General features: G+C 36.8%; 1 protein-coding gene across 7 annotated transcripts in view; it reads right to left on the reverse strand.

Annotated features, from left to right (window-relative positions):
- Positions 1–23007, reverse strand: part of AUH (AU RNA binding methylglutaconyl-CoA hydratase) — a 179156-nt gene that overhangs the window by 63013 nt on the left and 93136 nt on the right. For 3 of the 7 annotated variants that reach the window (XM_079109298.1, XM_079109295.1, XM_079109296.1), the window contains exon 7: positions 16852–16916. The exons of the other annotated variants lie outside the window; for them this stretch is intronic. In XM_079109298.1, the coding sequence (XP_078965424.1) occupies positions 16852–16916 (65 nt within the window). The remainder of the gene's footprint in view (positions 1–16851; positions 16917–23007) is intronic. 7 annotated transcript variants of the gene reach the window in all.

The raw sequence follows: 23007 nt of genomic DNA on the forward strand, positions 1-23007 counted from the left end.
CACTTCCATGCAAATTTCTGAAACTATTTTCTGTGTAGCTACAACTTCTCTTATACTGTATCCCACCTGTCTAATCTACTTCAGCTTTCCCAGAGATGCTTCCTCAAATTGCTTGGGTTCCTCTTTTTTGCTGGGTTTCAGTAATTTTAGGACTTCTCTTGTCTGATTCTTTTCTCTCTGGATCACAGATCTATACTACCTATAATTCAATGTCTGAAAATAAATGCTTTATATTCTTATCCAATTTCCTAATTTAAGGTGGAAGGACAAATAGGGTCTCTTGTTATTCAAACATGGCTAAAGAACAAGGGTATACGCCAGAATTCAACATGAGGTTGAGGTTTGAAACTGGGCTAAACTGAGAAGGTATTTTTCTCTCTTAAATAACCATACTATACAAAGGTACAGTATGAAGCACAGATGTCTTAAGAAAAAGTATTAAATTTAATAATGGGCCAAAGAATTATTCATTTGAAATTTTGTTGTTGGTGTTCAAAATGATGACTAAATTTTAAATGCCAAGAGTGGAGCAGAAATTTACATAGAACTTTATTTCCTGAGGTTCTATCAAATTATTTAAAGTCAATGATTTAAATTAACTCTCTTTAGTAAAACTTCATTCATTACAGGTCTGGATTAGTGAAACATTAGGTTAGAAAACATTTTAAGAGTTTTTTTTCAAATATGTGTACATAACATAATATAATAATATACAAGAATTTGTTTCCACCATTTCTCCCTCTACCACATCTCCTTCCCCAGAATAAAATTTCTGATAATTTTTGCAAATCATTCTTCTGGGTAGTTATCTCTATATCTCCTAAATGGTACACTTATATGTAGGTTTATGGATTTAATAACCATTTAATGTCTGCTGATTCTCCTACATGTAAAAATTAAAATTTAACTTGCCAACACTAATCTTCAATCGCCCCTCCAAATTTTAGTTTTTCTACGAGTTGTGACTCTAAGTAAACAGAATATAATCAGATTCCTGTTCCAAGTCAACTGTGTACATCAATTTTTCAGTGATACTGGAATCTCAACACACTTCTTCTAAGGAAGCTTCTGACCTGGGGTGGGTCAGCTACACTTCTCCTTTAACAATGTCCAGACCTTAACCATTGGGACCATTCATACCTTGGAGTAAACAGCAACTACCACTTCTTTAAAGCCTAGTCAAAGTGGTAGAAGATCAACGATCTTCACGATATATAAATATTTTTTAATGCCAGGCCAAGAATGTTTAAAACTTACATTTAATTCTTTAAAAATTTAATATTTTGGTCTCCAGCAAATCAGAAAATTCTAGTTTGGGGATTAATTGGACCCATTTCTCTTGCTGACCATTTAAAAGAATGACCTTCGCCCACAAACTAAGGGCACAAGTAAAAATTTTCCCGGGGTTTCTAACTGCTTGTTTTCTGTGAGCAAAGGCTTTTGGAGAGGCAAGTTATCTTCAAGCTGTCAGTCCTTGATTTGCTTCAGGAGTACTCCTGGTTCAATTTGGAATGTCTTTATTCTGTCACACCTGAATGGTAGTCTGTCAGGTAATGAATTACAGGTAAAAGTGTATTTACTTTTGAGTGTTTGTAGATAGTACATCTAATGCTTGGTGTTGCGGCTGAAACAAATGATTCCAGTTTGACAGTTCATACACAGCCAGGTCATACTTTTCTTCTTCCTCTCTAAAGACTTTTATGATTTTCTCTTAATCCTCGCAGCACTGAAATTTCACAAGTACACACCCAAGACTCCTTTCACTAATTGCACTGGTTCTCAGTGGGTTCTTTTAATATAAAGAGGTGCTTTTTCATCACTGGGAATTGTCTTCCCCCATTGTTGTTATTAATTTTCTTTCCTCTTTCCTTTTCTCTAACTTCTACAAGTCAAATGCTGAAACACAAATTAATTTCCCATAACTGTTCTTGCAACTTTTCTGGTTTTTGCTCTACATTTTACGAAGGTTACTTCATTTTCTCCTACTTCTACTTAAATTTTCAAATTTTCACTTCAATCCTTTTTTCTTTAGTAAGTCTAGTAGGTGTTTCTTGTAGTTTTGCTGTGTTTGTATTTGTTGTTTAAGGCTTCATTGCTTTTATTTCAAGCTGTCCACTCTCCTCACACTCCCAATGCCCCTTGGCTGTGCATTCATTAAGAAGGGAAGTGCAGGAAGGTGAGAACCGCTCCCCACCTCCAGTGGGCCAGCGCACCTGCGGGGAAGGTCTCTCTCCTGAAGCAGGACAGGGGAGCTCTACCTTCTACAGAATAGAGCCTAGCGACTGAGCAGTGGGCTCCACAGGAGGGGAAAGGTTTAGCTCTGCAGTACCAAAATCCACATCGGCAGTCTTCATTTTCTAAATTTAGTTTCATGTCTCAGTCAGTTTTTCCCCACTTATCTCAGAACATATGCTAGCTGCTTCTGCTATGTGTGTGTACATGCCAGGCACTGGGAGAATGGGGACAAGAGGGCTGCTCTGCACTACGCTTTTATAAGCAGTCCTTCAACTGTATTATATTTTTGTTTTTATTAGCCTCACTCCAAGTTTTAACTTCTAACAGCTGCTGACTCTTGAGCCCCTCTGCAGTTCCCTGAAAAGACTGACTTGCATTTCTTCAGAGAACCCCCTATAGGATATACAGGCTAGAGCTTTCCAAACTGTCTCATCTGTAAAATCAACTCTACATTCCCCGAAAGTTGTAATACCTTGCTTGTTTGACTTCTTTCCAACCCCCTACTTTTTGCTCGTTATTAGTCTCTTATTATCTTCTTTCTCTCTCTTACACACACACAATCTAGGCTTTCATTTTGGTGAAGACTTAAAATGGGCAGGAGGCAAATGACAATACCCAGTGTTTAATCTGCCTTCTTTCCCAGACCCTTAATGATTTTTCTTAAGACTATGATGGGAAGTAACAATCACACACAAAAGTCAAGAGAAGACCATAATGAAATGCCACGTACTAATGCCTTCAAGAATATTTTAAACAAGTAAAGTTTGTGGCCTCTATCATAATAAACTCTGAGCAAAAACCTCTGTGACTGGCTTATACAGATAAGGATTACAACATACGGACACCCATTTGTAAAACTCAGTGTGCCATATACTTTTGCTTTTATAATCGGGTGAAGATTCTTTTTAATCTCTGTTACACAGGATTCCACAGAACAACTTCCCTGAAGGGGCCACCAGGATTCATGTAGTGCAATCCTCTTTAACACATGAAAGAGCTCAAGAGTTGGGTGTGGAGTTGGGCGTGTGCCCCCCAGGACCAGCAGTACTCAAAGCCATACTCAGAGCCACAGGCTCAGGCAATCCTACACTGCCCAATAATTAATAGAGCAATAAGTGCTCCTCCCTCCCTTATTAACCTCTTAATCACAGGTAACATAAAAGGTATGTAGAGCTTAATAGAAACTATGTTGCATAGGCCCAACTGCAAACTTTACATAGAAGTATAACATACAATGACCTTTTAGAGAAACTGAGCATGTAGCAGATTGCATGCACACTCTGTGTGTATGTCACTTTATGTGCACTTCGGTGCAAGTCTGAGAAGCACAAAGCTAGTAAGCATCAAACCTAATCTCCAGTACCATGATCCAGGTCTCTTCGTTTTCAGTCCAGAAAGCAGAAAAGGGAGTTTCAACTTCACCCACTGAAACATCAACCAAATTTAGCATGGACAAGACACACTAGAAAGGTATCCCAGCTACAAATGCAAAACTCCATGGGAAAACTAGCATGCATGTAGTGCTCTATGGATTATAAAGCAGTTTTTAAAATGTAGAAAATACGATAAACCTTAAACAACTTTACAATAAAGGTATTATCACTTTCATTTTGCAGAGAAAGAAAAGCCTAGAGAACAAACTTGCCACAAGTAACCTACCACACAATTAAAAAACGATTTAAACACATTCACCTCAACTCCAAACCTTTATCATGTACAATGAGTCCCATCTTTCACTTAGACCATTCACTAACTTCTTTCTCAGAGTGTCTTGTTCTTGTTGAATGGCTTTAACAGCCAAGGAGAATACCTTGAGGTTTTCAAATTTATATTTTCAGTTGTCTGACTTTTCTGAACTCCTTGGGAGTTCCCCACAAATAGAAAATAGCCAGTAAGCATAAAAAGAACACAGAGGGATTGCCATTCCCCCTCAGTGTTTGCACAACTGAAGTGCTAAGAGCACTCCATTCCAATGCCCCATCCTTGCTGACTGCAGTTTAAGGGAGCCTAGTTCTAGCATATAGAAACATCTGGTGCCCTGGATACCCTAGGCAGGTAGGGCAAGAAGGAAATGAAGGGATTTTGTTTCCCCTTCTATTCTCTTTTCTCCACTCTGAGCGCTTCCCTTATTCTGAGGCTACTACAATTTTTTTTCTATATGAGCTCTTGGAAGAAATATAATAGTGTGCATTTGCTGATTCCAACCCCTCCATTCACAAATATTGCACTACTGCCTAGGCCCACTCCAGACTCACATATCTGTCCCACTAACTTTCAACCTCAGCCATGGGATGCCCTGGTCTTCAAACATGAAGTCTGTGAGGATGCCTTGAAGGAAGCAAAATGAAGACCACACTAAAAGACTTGGCATCAATCTCCTCTCAAAAGCCAACAATCATAACAAACATCATTCTAAATTCAACTTGCTTTTTACCATTAAAAGTTTCTTTGCACAGAGATACTGTTTTCTTTTATACTTGAAAGCAAAACCAAACTTAAACTTTGGGTTAAATTAGGTTCTGGCACTATCCCATAGGCCTTCTCATCCTATAAAACATTTCTATAATGGGAACATACTCTGGGAGGTTAGAATAAACTCATTCCAACATAACTCATTCCTGTGTTGGGAGGGCACAACATCTAAAGTGTGTGTGTTAACCCTGCAAATGTGCAAAGAACATACACACACGCTAAAGAAAATGTGACTACACCAACATATTTCTTAAAACCCCAGTTTCAATTTTAATAATATCAGTTGCAACTATTTCAGTATCTTTTTAAAGTAATTCCATAGTCAACTCTGACACATTTAAAGATATTCAAGGATATGATGTATAACATAACATCTACGCATATATTCAACAGACAAGAATAAAAATAAGCTGCTGGTATGACTAATCTACCACAGTTTAACCTACTGAGGTGCTATGATTCAGATAATTAGCATGTTCTAAATATCTGAGAAACTATTCTTCATGCACCTTCTCATAAAGATGGATTAATTTACAGAAATACTATGTAGAAGCCCAACGTAAAAAGATGTGATAGAGACAGTGATCCAAAACAAACACAATTACTTGACAGATCTAAATATAAATGCTCACATTTTCCATTTAATTAGTTCATACTCAAGACTGAAAGAAAAATGTTTACTTTCTTTTCAATAATTCACCCAACAAAATTTTGATTTCAATAAACAATAATACCTTCAATAATGAAAGTATATTTTATTCTGCATATGTGAATTTCAAAATACAATGCTTTAAGCTTAGTCATCTTATATACTTCTCACCCTGTCACATAAAAATACAAAAGGGAAAAGAAAGTGCTTAGTTTGTTTATTTCATAATACATTACATAAAAATCCAGAGTAAGACATGTTTTAGTTTGGTTATCCCCTTATAAGACACTGTATCCAATAACCAACCATAGCTTTAAAGGCTAGGCCCTGGGAATTAGTGCTTACCCAAACCTGTACAAACCACATCTTCAAAACCCAGCACAAAAAACACAAAGGACCACCTGGCTGAGTCTACAGAGCATAATGGAAGAACCATCACCCACAGTGGAGCTTAAACTGGCATCAGACTGTATCATGTGAACCAGCAGGGGACAGTTTTACTAGAAGTTTCATTTTAGATTTTCAAAGGATATACTTCTTGAGCTAATTAAAATTCTTGTGAGGTTTATAAGCAACTAAAATCAACTCTGGTTAGCATAAGGAAAAAGAGATTTTCAAAAGACACTCAGAATCAAAGGGAATCTCTAAAAGGTAACAGGCTGACACCAGGTATACTGTGTCAGTGCTCAATGGAAGGGCTAGAGTGTCCCCACAGAGACATCTCCCACAGCTCCTGCCACCTCTACCTTCTACTAGAGGAAAGTCCTTTAGAAAGGCTCAGACAGAGAGACGCAGGTCCCACCCAAGGAGAGAGGAGGCAGAGGTGGGCTCTGGCCTGCATCCCAGTGGAAACAATCCCCTGGGTTCTCCTTGAGGAAACTGAAGTGTTCTCAGGAAGGGACACAAGTGCTGGGTTGCCAAACCCCAACGAATGCCTACTGCATCTCCTGCAGATCCAGTATTGTTCAGCAATACTGAAATATTTCTCAGTGTAAGCATTTCGATAACTTGAAATCACATTCATACTTTCTTGGCTCCCTTCAGACTCAAATACATAATCCTTGTAGGGCAATAAAAGAATAAACAACTTCTGCTTGGCCTCCATTCGAAGTTTTGTTCATTTTACATGGCAATCAACATGAAAAAGAATCAATATTTGACAGGCTGGTGCCGCCTGCCTGGTGCCACATGCAGTACCTAACAGACCAAACACTGAAGTTTTCAACCACCAAGATATACTTGTGCACAATCCAAGTAAACTCACAAACTGGTTTTCTTCACTTTGATGGAGGCTTTTCAAAAAAACACTAATGTATAAATGTAAAAACACTAATGTATAAACATATCTAGAATGAGTTAAATACTAATGTCCAAGAAAGGAAGTTATATAAACCTTAATTACAAACACAGATCAAAAATGCTTTTTTAGCATTTTTGCACAGTGGTACAGAACCTGTAATCACAGTGGCTTGGGAGGCTGAGATAGGAGGCTCAGCAACTTAGCAAGACCCTGTCTTAAAATAAAATATTAAAAAGGGCTGGGGGTATAGCTCAGTGGTTAAGCACCACTGGGTTCAATCCCGGGTACCAAAAAAAAAAAGCTGCTTTAAACTAGTATTGTACTATCTCCACTCCTACAAATGCTCAGTATTGAGCAATTTGGAAATATCACTGTTACAGGCATATTCATAATTTAGCTAAAAGAACTTTTGTTTGCTGGAAATGAAGCAAAAAATAAAGCTGAACTTACAGCAGCAATCATCCAAACTCAATCATAAAATACAACAAATTAAACAGAAAAGAGCAAGCTTCCAAATGGTAACTGTGGTGTGTGCATTTGCTTGCAGAGACAATTAATGCATGCAGCTGGTGTCAACCTTCAGTAAGTTTCAATCAAAGCTTGACAGCTACCAGTTATATTTCACACGGAGTAATTATAGCAAATGGCATTCGGGCTTAATGTCTGCCATTTCTTTCTTTCATTTTTTTTTTTTTTTTTCTTTCTTGGAATGTAATCAACAACATATTAAGATTGCTTCTGCTTAGTTTTCCTTTAATACTCACACGGACAAAATAAATATTCAGTCATAAGGCATTTAGTGAAAAGCATAGAAGAGGAAAAACCCAACCAATGCTCAGTAGGACTTTCCCTATGGCAATTATAACAAATATATAGATGGCTTTTTCACATAATAAAATATTAGCCCTTTGATAGTGAAACACAAAATCTCCAATATGTTTCTAATTTTCTATGAAACCTAGACTTTCCAGCATATATCACAGCAGCATTAGTGCATATCAGGTATCAAATGTGTGTATGTGTTAAAAAAGGAAATACAGAGCAGCTCCCCTGGAGATTACATTTTTCTAAAATGTGGTACTTGTAAGATATAAAGCCATCTTTCTCTCCCGTGACAGGAATTTCCCACCTCCCAAAGACCTGTCAATCTGTGTTTCCCCGCCTCTCCAGTTACAGGAATTTCCCCGTCCTCCCCACCACCTGTCAATCTGCGTTAGCCCTCCTCTCACATTACAGGAATTTCTGGCTTACACTGCTTCCTGCCTCCAGCATTACGTCCTAATATGTCACTGGCCCATCAGTCAGTCTGTAAGAATTCTCCTCCACGATTGGTTCCTCTCAGCCCGCGAAATTCCTATGTCTGAGATGAACCGTGCGCCATTTCTTCCTTGCCCTTTTCCCCCTTCCCCCGTGCAGACGTGAATTCGTCTGCGCAAATAAATGGTTCCTTGTATGAGACCTGTATCTGTGGAGCGTTTCTGGGAGCTAGCGACGAACCATAACTGCGCGCCTCTTTTTTTCCAACCTAACAGTACTCTTACACATTCTTTGTGTGTGGTACAACAACTAAAATAGACATTAAGATAACTAACATATGGTCCAGATGTAAAAGACCATGTGCTTAAATTTTTATAGTACCTACAATGTTAATTCTTAATTCTTATATTCTAATGTACCTTTAAAACCTCATCCTACAGCAAATGCATATTTAACTTTATCATACCTACACTTGCTGAAGTATACCTAGGCTGGTCCTGTGCTTCTCTGGCTATCACTATTGTTTTAAAATGCTCCTTCTATAGGTCCAGTCAGTGCCCTGTACCAATGACTCAGGAGTCAGAGGGTGGGAGGCAGCTGTGAGGGCTCTGGGTCAGCCTTGTTCCTTCCTGGGCTTCCAGATTCACCCAGAAGAAACAGGATCAGGGCCCAGCATTCTACCACCCCTGTCTTGAGGCAATTAGATCCTTCTAGACCACCCCTATTCTAATGGCCTTTTGTTTCACACTCTGTCCCCTCCACTGTTTAATTTTTTCTTTATCACCACAATACTACCATCCAGCACATTACCTAGTTTATTTCTCTGTGCCTCCTCAAATACAAGCTCCATGAAGGCAGGAGTTTATGTCACTTTTGTTCGCTGCCGTATTTCCAGTCACTACAACAAGGGTCTGGGACATAAATGGTACTCAATAACATACTCCCAGACCTACAAAACCCAAAAGACTACATCACACAAAAAATCAGTTAGGATCTACTAAGCACAGAACACACTCCAAAGGAAAGAAAAATTTCGAGTACCTAACACTTACACTTTAGCATCAACGCACTCACTGATGTTGAGTTAGGGTAACAGTCCATGGCTCTGTCAGTCATTCTTCTAAGCTCCTAGCAATGGGAACCAACTATGGCTGATTTACACAGAAAAGGAATTAACTAAAAGGTTTTGGGTGGCAGCAAGAATTACGAATGCTGAAGAAATACATTATAAAAAACAGGCAGAATAATGGCCAAATTATATTGTACACATGTATGAAGGTTTAGCAACAAATCCCACCATTATATACAACTGGCACCAATTAAAAAACAAAAACAAAAACAAACCCCCCCCCAAAAAACAGGCAGGAACCAAGAGACACCACGAACAAGGACTGTAGCCCCAAACCACATCAGAGAGGTCTGCCGCTGCTAAGAACCTTGCTGCAGACAAGCACTGCGGTAGATCTGCTCCCCTGGACAGAGCAAAAGCTGCTGAAACCCTGTGAGCAGCCACACAAACCTGTGCAGCAGAGTCTCAGAGACTTGGAAAGAGGGCTTTCGATGATGGCAAGGCCAAAAATCAAAAAGGAAAATGGAATTAGGGTTCACCATACCCTTCACCAAAGAGAAAGCCCTTCCTAGTATCCCTTATGTAATGCAGCTCTCTCCTCAAGTCTGCATGACATAAAGATTCCACTGTAACTGACTAGTATCAAAGTGCTTGCTAAGTAAGTGGATGTTAATAAACACTGTTTTAAGACTTGCTGAAAAATGAATATGCTACATTTCACGTATCTTCACAGCAAATTTGAATTTCTGAAGTATCAGTTGGCATTAGAGACATTACACTTAAATTGGGAGTGGTGGTGCGTGCCTGTAATCCCAGCCACTCTGGAGGCTGAGGAAGGAGGATCACAACTTTGAGGTCAGGCTCAGCAACTTAGCAAGACCCTGTGCCAAAATAAAAAACAAAAAAGGGCTGGGAATGTGGCTCAATGATAAAGTGCCCCTGACTTAAATCCCCCATGAAAGAAAGAAAAAAAGAATGGGGAGGGGAAGAGAGAGAGAGAGAAAGGGGGGGAGGTGGAAGGAATGGAGGAAGGAAGGAGGGAGAGAGAGAGAGAGAGAGGGAGAGAAAGAGAAAGAGAAAAGAAAGGACAAAAGGAAGGAAGGCAGGCAGGCAACATTACATTAAACTAAGGTTGCACAAAATAAAGGTGTCAAACTGAAGTATTTTTTTAAATCTCCTCTATCTTTATGTGTTCTTAAGGCATGTGTACATTCATGAGGCAAATCAGCCAAATAATAATTACACAGAGACCCAAATAACTGGCACTGGGAGGGGAATGCTCTAGTTCCAGAGCAATCACTCACTCATGAAAATTCACTAGTTTGCATTTTAAAAGGGTCTGAGTTCTTAGGAGTAATGCTTTTTGCCCCTTTAATTTTATGCAGTCACAAAACACAAAAAACTCCTGAATATTCATCTGTTTTCTTTTCTCTCCTCTCAGAGATGTAAAAGGACTGGCCAGGTGTACTTAAGCTTAAGAAAGACAATCTGCTCCTCTCTTCAGCAAGGATCAAATGAGGACCCCAAATGAAGGACTCTCTCAAGGTCTGTGTTACAGCAAGAAAACAGTTGCTGTCAATAAAGGATACAGAATCCACACCTACTTAAAAACAATCAAACTACAACAAAAACAACAAACTGTGCCGGTGTAAAACACACTTAAAAGCAAAAACAAATTTAAACATGTAAACATGATTTCTGGGTATGCTTCCTAAAAATCCTATAAAGTTAAAAAAAATAAAATCATTTCATTTCATTCAACAACCGTTTACTAAGCACCTATCATTTAACAAGCACTGAGGTAGATACTGCTGACACAGGGATCAGTCCCTTCTCTCAAAGAACTCCACGTGCCATGACAACCCATCCTTGACATCACCAGACCAGCAAAGAGATGCAATTGCAAACCGCAGAAGGACAGGATGTCATGTGGTTCTCATTTCAAAAACTAAACGGCTTGTTCTTAATACACTTAAATAAAAATTCTAAACCTTTCCAGATTTTATAATACTTATTTTCCACTGAATTCCCAACAACTGTTGCGAAGTTTACAAATGAAACAACTGGCAAAAATCTTATAACTAAAAAAGTGTATGAAAATTAAGAGACTAAAAAATATCAGATTGGTACCCAACATATATTTCTGCAAAATTCAGAACCTAATTTACATTAGATAAATCTTTACAGAGGTTAACAATAATAAGATGAAAATGAACTTTAAGGGAAGCTAGGAAGAAAAGCATCTATTAAACCAGAAAAGGAAACAAAGAAATGGCTCAAATCCATCAAGTTGCCTTGCCAAACTTTACCCTTTACTATTAGTTTAGAAAAGTTCATGTTAATTATGTTCTGGTAGGTTAACTGGCCAAGCTAAAGAGAATTAACTACGCTTCCTGAGTAGTTAAAAATTAGGCTAGTTCTAAAATTTACCCTCAGGGGAATAGGTATCCCTAAACAGAAGACAGTAATAGTAATTAGACAAGGAAGGGACAGGGATGGCCCAAGAGAAAAAAGGATGCCTGTCAAGGACTAACATGCACTAAGCAACAATAGCAAGGACTACTGTTCCTGTGAAGGTGGGGATTATCTACCAGAACCCTTTCAAAACCTTGTGCATGCACTCATCCCCATGATCCTCACAGTACCACTATAAAATACACGAGGCCGCTCACACTTACAGGTTAGGGGACAAACATGCAGAGTCAAGTCACTTTCCCAAGGCCACAGAGCAAGAAATGAGATCCAGAGAGTCCAATTCCTGGGCCTCAGATCACCAAACGAGACTAGTGGTGTTGCAATAATTCATACTTTCTTCATCTTTCTTTGAAACACTGAACTGATACATGACTAAATTAAAACAGCTCATTTTAGATATTAAGTATTATAGGACCTGTAATTAATTTTGAAGGAGCATTATGGTATTTGTGTTTTTGAGGTACTTGTTTCTGGCTGATGAATAGAATAGAGAATCTCCTTGAGCATTAAGCTGCCCATAGGAAAATGTAATCCAGCAACACATTCAGATGATTAGATGAGTGTTGACAATCACAGAGAGAGCAAAGACTACCATGGTGTCAAGCAGAAAGCTGTTCCTTGGTTTTCATAAAACTTCAACCACTTCAATAGGCCAAACCTCTAAAACGGAACTCCGTAACTCATTACCTAACAGGGTGACTATGGCCATTTCCATAGGCTTTTTCCAACTCTGAAAGGATAGTGACCAAGTAATTATTAACAGGTTGAGGAATAAATTAATTCAAGGCACTGGAAATTACTTTCATGAAATGAAAAATGGCCTTGCTGACACTGCATCACTATTTCTAGACAGCATACTTGAACATCAAATAAATCTCACATCATGGAAGTGTGCCAAAAACCAGTGACCTAGTTTATTATGGTGGGAAAAGAACAGTAATCTGTCCTTTGAGACTAATACCGAAATAGCTTCCTAAAACAGTGTCATGCGTTAAGAGTTTTAAATAATTTTTCCAAGCAAGGGCAAAAATAATACCCTGAGCCAATATCAAATTATGAATTTCCTTTTCACACCCCATAAGTTAATGCTAGCTCTCATAAGGTTATTTATGTTTTCAAAATTTGAAAAAATTCAAGAATCAGTAGATTGAAATAAGAAAATATTTCAACATTTTACTGCCTCGATTTAAAAAAAAAGTTACTGTATGTGAATACTGCATATATGAACTGTTATCAATGTGAGTTCTCAAAATTGGAGACTATCCTTATCTACTGAGTAATGTGACTATAATAAATTTGTTTTTGACTCTTTTTCCAAAGAATAAAAAGCCCAAACCATGTAACAGCAGTGAAATATTACTTTTTTGAAACTCAATAAAGATTATTGGCTGACTCTAATAGTACCACATCTAATGAAAAATGTAAATAATGAAACATAAAATCTTAAAAAAGTATCTTTATATTATATGCACACAAAAATATAAAAGAAATATTGAATTTGCATGTGGTAGCATGTAAACAAAATCAAGTAAAATATATACTGGTGAGACTCCAAAACAATAGCTTTCAGAAGACAAAGAAAAAGAAATGGGCATAGAAAACACTGGATCTATAAATGTATCTGCTACATAGTTTTCCTCCTGTGAAAATGGGATAAACAACCTGCTAGAAGAAATGCACTTGTAGACCACACACACAACTCTGCACAATTCTGTAAGATAGATAGATATATACACACACACATACACATACAGAGACACACACACACACACTTCTGCAATTCAAAGGTAAAAAAATAAAAGTCTGAAAAATATGCATCAGAAATGATAACCAACAAATTAGGGGTCATGTTATCACAATCAGTAGACAAAATTTAAAGTAAAAGCATTTAAAAGGGAACTAAGAGCACAGCATAATGATGAAAGGTATAAACTATAATAAAGATATCATTTCTCACACACCAAAAACCATGTGATCAAAAAGAATATTTCTTTTCAAAGTCCCCAAAAATATATTTATAAAACTAGACCAATTCAATTACACAAAAAAGAAACTGCAATGACTTCCTAAAAATAGTGCTCTAGCTAGCACAATCTAACATGTTATAGTAACATTAGAAATATTAATAGGAAATACCAAAAGCAACTTGAAAAGTTTAAAAAAAAAAACTAAATAAGGGTTACAAATTAAATAAAAATAAAAATGTGAACTGGTAAAATAAGAATGAACGTGTCATGTAAAAATGAATGGCAAATTGCTAAAACTGGTTTAAAATACAGTCACGCTCCTTCAACACTAAAAATAAATGTAAACCAATTAAATATTTAAGTTACTAAGTTACAAAAAGGGAGATGAAAATACCAAAAAGAAAAGGCAGAACAGATATGTAGAAAATCGTAAACTTGGAAAGGAGACAAAGAGTATAATTTTTTAAAAAGCAATCTAAGAGTTACTTCTGTGAAAAAGTGAGTCAGGAGAAAGGCAAGAAAACAAAAACACTAATTAAGGAATTAGGGAAGACAGGCAAATATGAGAGAAAATCTCTAGAACTGTAAGAAAACTACTATGTACAAGTCAATGTTAATAATTTAGAAAGTCTGGGTAAACCATAATTCCCAAGAAATACTAAAGGGATTTTTTAAGTGTCAAAGTATATCAAGACACACAGATAAATTTAATATAAAAACTTCAAGAAGAGGTAATTCCAGTATTATTTTCAAGTATGTCAGAGAGAAGATACTAATTCTTCTAAATACTTTTTAAGACATTAATATTTAAAAGTTATGTTGCTAGGATAACATACAAAATTTTAATCTCATCTATAAAAACAAATGCACAAAATGCCATTCTAACATAGGTGCAATATAGAATGCAGAATTAGAATTCAGTATGAAAGAATACCATATCATGACTACGTAACAGTTCATTCCAGGAAAGCCGTAATATTTCAATAACAGAAAATCTAAGGAATTCAAGTATCAAAAATTTTAACATTATCAATGTCATATATTTCATTAATATAATTAAAGAAGTATATCTCAAACTGAAAACAAGATTTCATGTTCAAACACCAGAAGTTTATCCATTAGCATTTCAAGCAAAACAGGAAGAAGAAATTTCTAAAATATATCATTAAATCAAAAACAGCAAATTGCAGAAGAGAATTATAATATGATCACATTTTAGGAGGAAATTCATGCACATATTTATAAATACATCAGTGGATATCTAAAAGTTTTTAAATGACAAGTTACAAAACATTAACAATTACTTCTTATTGGGTTTAATACTTACAGTCTGAATCAAAATAAAGTTACATAAGGCAACATAATCAATTACTTTTAAGAAATCCCTCAATTACTAAAAGACTGGTTAAATTTTGAAATTCCACCAAATAATCTCCCATTTCTGGTATATACTTCTAATCATACATTATTATTTATACCTTTTCCTTTGAAAAGAAAATAGCAACATTACTTGTGCCTTCAAACACTCTGGGAGTGATTTTTACAGTAATGCCATTACTTCCTTACTGAAGTTACCATGGCTCTGTACAGAAACCTCCCACAAAGAACTTAGGCTCTGGGAGTGAGGTACTGGAGGAGGCATGGTAGAGAAAGTAGGGGCATTCAAAATGGCGAGGTGTCAGGAAAGAGACAGGAAAAGGCAGAAGTCAAGGGAAGGAAGTGCAGGAAATGAAAAGAACCAACTACTGGTACAGGGTGCATGTAAACTAAACCACATGACAGAGTGGCCACAAAAGGCTACCATGTCTAGTAACACAGGGTTCAAGAACGGATTTGCAAAGTCCCACTTTCACATGAAAATATAAACAAAAGGAAAGGTAAGATACATGAATATAAAAATACATTCTAATTTCACAGCATAATCAAATAGGTAGCAAAAAGCCCATTTTATAAAAGCCCATTTACAGACATGAAACCCAAACATTGATTTATTTCCATCTCTCCATAATTTTGACAGATGGTACTCACTTCAGAGTGGCAAATGTAAAAGCTGACAAGTCTGTTTCAAAGGAAAGGTAGTCCTTTATTAATATCAAATGTCTTTTAAGACCATCACTCTTAAATTTATTTCCACCTTTATGGCATTAAAAGTAGTTTGGGTAAGATCTCAATGAATGAAAAAATAGTAAAGTAACAATCAGCCTTAATAATTATAATATCAATAATGTTACCAATTAATAGTGGTAAGTCCAAGTGGCCAGCTGGGAGAGAAAATACAACTGAAGGACAGTGCAATTATTCAGTTAAGGAACCACAGCACTTCCTCCTCTAGCAGAGATGGTGGCAAAGCTGGATTCACCTTCCTGCCTGAAAAATCAAACAGTTTTCAAGAGGCAACAAAGGGCAGTTGAAAGACCACTGAGAGGCAGAAAACAGGTGAGCCCTGTGCCTATCTGCCCCCAGAGACTTTAGTTTCCACAAAAGGGCAGAGAGAGGTGAGAACTAAGCTAAGCCAGGAGACTCTTGCACTCAAAAAGGAGCTGAGAATCCAAGAGATCCAGGTGACAGGAGTATGCAGGGCAAGGATAAATAGAACTCCAGAATCTTGAGGATTCAGCAGAGCTTTTAACCACTAAGTGTGTTGGTAAACTGCTGAGGTCACAGAAGGAACCCCCAGAAGGAGCAGAGATTCAGGAAGCTCAATATATGCCAAGCAAAAGGAACATGATGAACACCACACCAAAGCCCATGCAATTCAAACTGCTCAAAACCAGTGAGAAATAAAACCTCAAAAGCAGTTATAGAGAAAAGTCTGTTATATACATAGAACAAAGAAGATGACAGGTTTCTTGTCAGGGAAACTATGCAACAAAGAAGACGGCAGAACAACATCTTCAAAACCAGAGGAAAAACAAATGACATACCCAGCAAAAACATTTTCAAAGACTTTTTCAGACATTCAAAAGCTGAGTCTAAGCTAGGCATAGAAGTGCACACCTGTAATCCTAGCTACTCAGGACACTGAGGCAAGAAGTTCAAGGCCAGCCTGGGCAACTCAGCAAGCCCTTGTCTCAAAATTAAAATATATAAAGGGCTGGGGGTGTAGCTCAGTGGTGGGGCACTCAGGCTCAATCCCCAGTACTTCAGGAAAGAAAAAAGAAAAAGAAAACAAAACAAAACGAAACAAACAAACAAAAAAAACCCCTAAGTTTATCACCAGAAAACCTACACTATAGAAAAAAAGTTAACAGAGGGAAATATGATCTATACAGAGAAATAAAAAAGAACTGGCAATAATTACATAGGTAAATATATAAGACTTTTCCTAATTACTTAAATCTCTCAAGAATAATTGACTATTTAAACAAAAGTAATAATGGTGCATGTACCTAACATAAAGGTCAGAGAAAAAAATGGAAGTACTTACTATCATATGAAATGGTTTACCACTTGATGGCAGATAGTCATAATTAAAGACGTACAGTATATACCCTAAAACAATAAAAAAATAAAAAATAAAAAATAATAGTATATGAACCGATGAGGATAACACAGAATCATAAAAATATTCAATTAATTCAAGTGACAGCAAAAAAAGAAAACAGGAACAAAAACGGATGGAATAAACAGAATAAAAAAAGAAAATGGGAAATTTAAACATAAAAATATAAATAATTAAACTTAAATGACCTGAATATCTCAATTAAAAGGCAGCAGTAGTGACATAGGATAAAAAAAGCAGACTCACCAGTATGGTGACTAACAAATACAAACAGATTAAGAATATAACGGAAGAGAGCCCATATTGTGAACTAGAAAAGGATGTATTAGGCAATCCTAGTCAAAAGTACGCTGAATAGGCGATATGAATATCAGTTTTTCAAGGCAAAGAATATTACTAAGGGAAAAAAGATTATTTTAAAATGACATGAAGGTCGATTCACTTAAGAGATATGAGCAAACTAAAAGTTCATGCTCTTAACAGAACTTCAAAATACGTAAGGGAAATACAACAGAACTACAGAGAAAGTGACAACTTTACAATTACAGTTGGATATTCAAATTCTGGTCTCTCAACAATTGACAGAATAAGAGGAATGAAAATCAGGGAAGGTACAGAAAATCCTGCTGTATTTACAGAACATTCTGCCAGAAAAGAATGGAACATTAAAAAATACTGAGAGAAGTTAAGACTAACAAAAATAGATACTATGGTTCTAAAAAGTCAGTAAGATACCAAGTCTCCACAAACTGAATGTAACCTCAATCAAAATTACAGCAAAATTTTGTAGAAACTGACATGCTCATTCTAAAATCATATAGAAACACAAAGGACCTAGCTTAGATTAAAAAAAAAAAACTTGGCAAAGAAGAGAATTAATACTACCTGATTTCAAGATTATAATGATACAGTAATCAACACAGAACAGTACTGGTATTAAAATAGACAAACGACTGGACAAAAGTGTTCAGCTATAAACCATACATGTAAAAACACTGCATTTTTTTTTTACAAAGGTACAAAGGCAAATAAGAGAAAAAGTCTTTTCAATAAATGATGTTAGAACAAGCAGTGTTTATATGCACAAAGAATGTTAAATATTCTTTAATATTAAAATTTAATATTTAAAATTAAACATTTAATTCAATATAAAATATTCAAAATATTAATATACAAAAACTGAAAATGGATCACAGATCTAAATGTAAATCAAATTAAGAAAAGTTCTTTAAAAATAGGAGAAAAAATAATTGTGACTTTAGGCAAGAATTTCTGAGACATCACCCTAGAAACACAATGTGTGAAAGAAGAAATTGATAAACTAGACTTGGTCAAAATTAACATCTTTTACTGTCTGAAAGAGTTAAGAAAATAAAGTCGCAGATGGAAAGAAAACATTTATGAAGCATATTCTGGATAAAGGATTTGCATTCATAATGTTCAAAATAAAACTCAATAAGAACTAAAAAAAAAAAAGAAACAACCCAATAAACAAGTAAAATATTTGAATAATTACATCACCAAAGAAGAAATACAGATGACATAAAGGAAGCTCAATACCATCAGACATTAGGGAAATGCAAATTACAACCACAAATGAGATACCCCTCATCTGTGACAAAGACTAAACTCAGAAAGACTGACCTTCCCAGCAACAGTGAGAACATGTGAAGAACCTGCAACTCCCCCTTGCTGCCAGAGAGACCTCTCACACACTGCTGGCACCACAATGCAAACCAGTCTGGCATAGACACACACTTACCACATGAAACCATTTTAGTCCTAGGCATCTGCCTAAGTAACTGAAAGCATACATCCATACAAAAGCTCAGACATACAAGGTTCATAGCAGCTCTATTCGTGATGGCCAAAACTGGAAATAAACTAGATGCCAATCCACATGTGAGGAGATAAACTGTGGCATACCCATAAAATGCAACGCCATTCAGCAATGGGAAGAAATTAATATTTCTGAGAGAAAGAAGTTAGGAAAAGAAAAGATTACACACAATGTATGATAACCATGTACAATTCTGGAAAATGAAAACTAACATATTGTGACAAGAAGTAGTTCAATGGTATCATAAAAACATTTCTAGCGGGGATAGAGATGTTCTTTATCTTGACTGTGGCTCTGATTTCATGGATGTGTATAGGTCAAAACACATAGTATCGTGTATATATCAAAATATTTAGTATCAAATTGTATGTTAAAATACGTGTGGTTTATTGTACATCAATCGTAACCCCATAAATCTTTATAAGTACGAGGTAAAACGTTGTAAAGCTTTATAACTTGTTAAAGACATTTAAAAAGAAGAAAAATTACAGCAAGCACCAATTAGGTAACAACAAGAGCTAATCTTTACAATGTGCCAGCTAATGTTACAGGCAGTTTACGTGTCCTGTCTTGGTCAAGTCTCACAACTCTGTGGGTATTATTAGCTTTATTTCATAAAAGTGGCAATGGGAAAGTGAAGAAATAATTTGCTAAAAGACATACATTTTTGTGACAGTCAGGACTTCAAACCAGAGCATCTCACAGGGAAGGTCCCACTATGAGCACCTACTGTACTTCACAGGTGGACAAAGGCTGGTCATCAGATATTTCACCACAATGTTAGTGCTAAGCTAATACATCCATGTAGTTTCTATAAGTGAAAGAAAAGTCCTCTTAAATCTACTGTTCCAAATAAGAGTTTTTGTCATGATGAGACCAGAGGCACACATTCTCAGATGAAATGCTCATGGGCACACACCAAAACACACCTCTAAGACTGAACAGCTCACGCCCTTTTTCACACTGCACTAGAGTTAAAATACCAGGCACCAAAAGGGATGATTAGGGAAAAGGAAGTTCAGTTTTATTTAAAAGGATGAGAAAAATGAACTGCCACACTTCCTAATTTACAGGGGAAAGTAATTTACTGTCTCTCATAAATTTTCCACATGCTTTATTTAAAATAAAATAAAAGATAAGGATAATTTTTTGCTTGCCACTGGGGATTGAACCCAGGGGGCACTTAACCACTGAGCCACATTCCCGGTATTTTTTATTTTTAATTTCAACACAGGCTCTTGCTAAGTTCCTTAGAACCCCACCAAGTTGCTGAGACTGGCTTTGAATTTGAGATCCTCCTGCCTCAGCTTTCTGAGCTACTGGGATTACAGGTGTGCACCCTCAAGCCCAGCAAGGGTAGGTTTTTGACATCTGCTTCAGTGCTTCATGTGATTCCTGAGATCGTCTATTTAGCTTGATATATAAAATAAACATTGTAGATCATTAAAATGCAAAGAAAGCTATCTTAATCACAAATGGACATTAGGAAAGTAACACATACCTCAAAAAATGAATAATCTTATTTTTTAAAAAACATAAGATACTAGTTATTAAAAACAAGAAAAAAATTAAAATGAGATTAACAGTCATATCAATTTGAGATTATAAGGAGGAAATTAAAGCACTTGAATCAAAATCACCATTTTATTATTTGGACATATAAAACAACACAGCTACTTTTAACAAAGAAAATAGGCAGTTAAATAACATTTCTATGATATTAATGCTCCAATCTACTTTGTAGACCCACTCTAGTTAACTGCCTTGTTCAGGGGCACAAATTCACATATTCAGTAATACTGAGCCCCTACTAAAAAGACCACCACATCCTTTGGTTTCACACGCTGGGGAACAAGAGAGTTGGTCCATGACTCCATGAAGCTTTAAAAAATTGTATTACATTTATAATCTATTTTGAGTTGGTTTTTGCCACAAATTTGGTATTTAAATCAAGATTCTTTTTTACTATTTTTTGCACACAGCTGTCAAATTTATCTAATGCCAAATCTTTCTACACTGAAACTCCTTTGTACCCATCAAATACCAACTGACCATAATCCTGTGGATCTATTTCTAGATGCTGCTGTGCCCCACTGATGAAAAGACCCATCCTTTCACCAATAACTCATGCATGTGCAGTGTGATCTGACTTCTGGTGCAGTCTTTAAAGTGCCTAGTATACTATCAGAGACACGTGCACAGCTTGCGAGTGAATGTCCAGAGGCTCAAGAACAACTCCGTAAACTTGTTTGCCAAGTCTTCTTCTATTCACCACCTCTCAGGTACTTTGCAATGCTCTGTGGTGCCCATTTTTGGACTTCTGGTCAGAACACTGAGACTGTGTTTACATTACTTTTTCTTGGACTTCCAATGACTATGCCAGTGCCAAAGGTCAAGTGATGGAAAGATCCACTAAGGAAAAGTAATGGGGATTTGCCTCAACCTCTTGAGATCCCATCTCTGGATTAAAGAAGATAGTTGCCCTCCCTCAGAATGTTTGCTGTTTTGGTTCCTCACTGCAACTGCTAACATTCTAAGGAAATCTATTTCCCCATGCATCAAGCCTGAATTAAAGAGGTCTCCTGGAGTTTTACTGTACAAAAGTTCACTTCTAAGTTTTAGTATACCTTTGGACCAGGCCAGTAGATGCTAAGTAAAAAATGAATCCCACATTTTTACTTTCAGCCCAGACTATTCTCCTAAACTTGACATATGCCTAACTGTCTACTTGACTAATACTACACTTAGATGTTTAACAATGATTTTAAACCAAGAATGTTTGAAATAATACTCTTGATTACTGCTTCCAAATCTGTTTTCTCATGACCTTCTACATCTTGGTAGAAGGAAACTTTCCTTTTCATTTCTGCAGCCAGAATCTCTGGAGTAATTCCTGTATCTCTCTCATTTATACTCCCCATCCAATCTGTCAATAGATTCACCTCACTCCAACTTTGAGAGACACCCCAGAGTCTAACCACACCCCTATGTTCACCAGAACAACCCAGTCCCAGTGCACACTCCAACTGAACTACAGCCACAGATTCTAGAACAGGTATCCTGCTTCTATCCCTGCCCTGTTAGTGTCCCTTTTAGCACAGTGATCAATAAAGCTTTATAAAGTTTTAGGAGCACGTTGCACCTTTGTTGATAAACCCATGTGGGTCCCCTCCTCACGGAGGTTAAAACAACAGTACTGTAACAAGCACTTTTAGGATCCCTCCCCCTTCCCCACTCTGACAGCACCAACACTACTCTCCTCCTCTTCTTCCTGGCTATCACTGTAGTGAGAGGGTGAATACTCAAAGCACACTCTCCCACCTAAGCCCTGTGGACTGGGTTTTAGCTTTGCAGGGAATGCTTTTACTCAGATCTGTGTGATTAATTTGCTCAAAACATTCACCTTTACCTCCCTTGTTACCTTCCCAATGGGGCATCCCCTGACGGCCTTGTTTCATAGCGTACACCTCCACCATCCTCAGATCCCTTCCCCTTTCTTGTTCTACAGCACTCTGCCCTTCTGTCGTAATGCACAACCTACCATCTGTGTGTCTACTGTTCCTGTGCTAGCATGTAGGTGCACAGTGGCAGGATCCTGTTTGTTCAAGCTACATCTCAATGTCTGCACCACTGCAGGACTCAATGAATGCTCACTAAGTGAATGTGTTTGGAATATGATGTGTAAGCAAGGGGAGCAGCCACTGGACTGAGGTCAGAGGGTGGCCAGAGAACTACCTTGTAGGCTTTGCCAACTACGACCTATTGTTTCTTCCTTCATGGTGCCTGACAGAATTCATTTTCTTGAAAACATGTTAAACAGTTTTAGATTGTTGTATTTGCTTGATTACAGGCATTATTGAATAAGGCAATTAAGATACTTGTACATATGTTCAAACTCCCCTACTAGGTTTCAGAAGGTCAATTCCAAGGGGGCATGGCTGAGTCCTACACATATCTTTCCTCCACAAAAACTAACATTGAGGGTTTCCGCTTAGATAGCCCCTTTGCCATCTTCGTATTTTTTGACAAGTAAAAATTGTATACAATACAGTGTAATAATAAATGTATAGAAGCTATGCATGCTACACCACAGGCTAATTAACATATGCATTACCTCACTTCCCTTTTGTGTGCACTTGTGTAACGAGAACACTTAAAATCTCTCTTGGCAGTTTTCATGGATGCAATATATGTTTATTAACTGTAATCACCTCAGTTCACAATAGATCGCTTGGATCTCT

Source organism: Sciurus vulgaris (genome assembly GCF_902686455.1).
Source record: "Sciurus vulgaris genome assembly, chromosome: 13".
Lineage (NCBI taxonomy): Eukaryota > Metazoa > Chordata > Mammalia > Rodentia > Sciuridae > Sciurus > Sciurus vulgaris.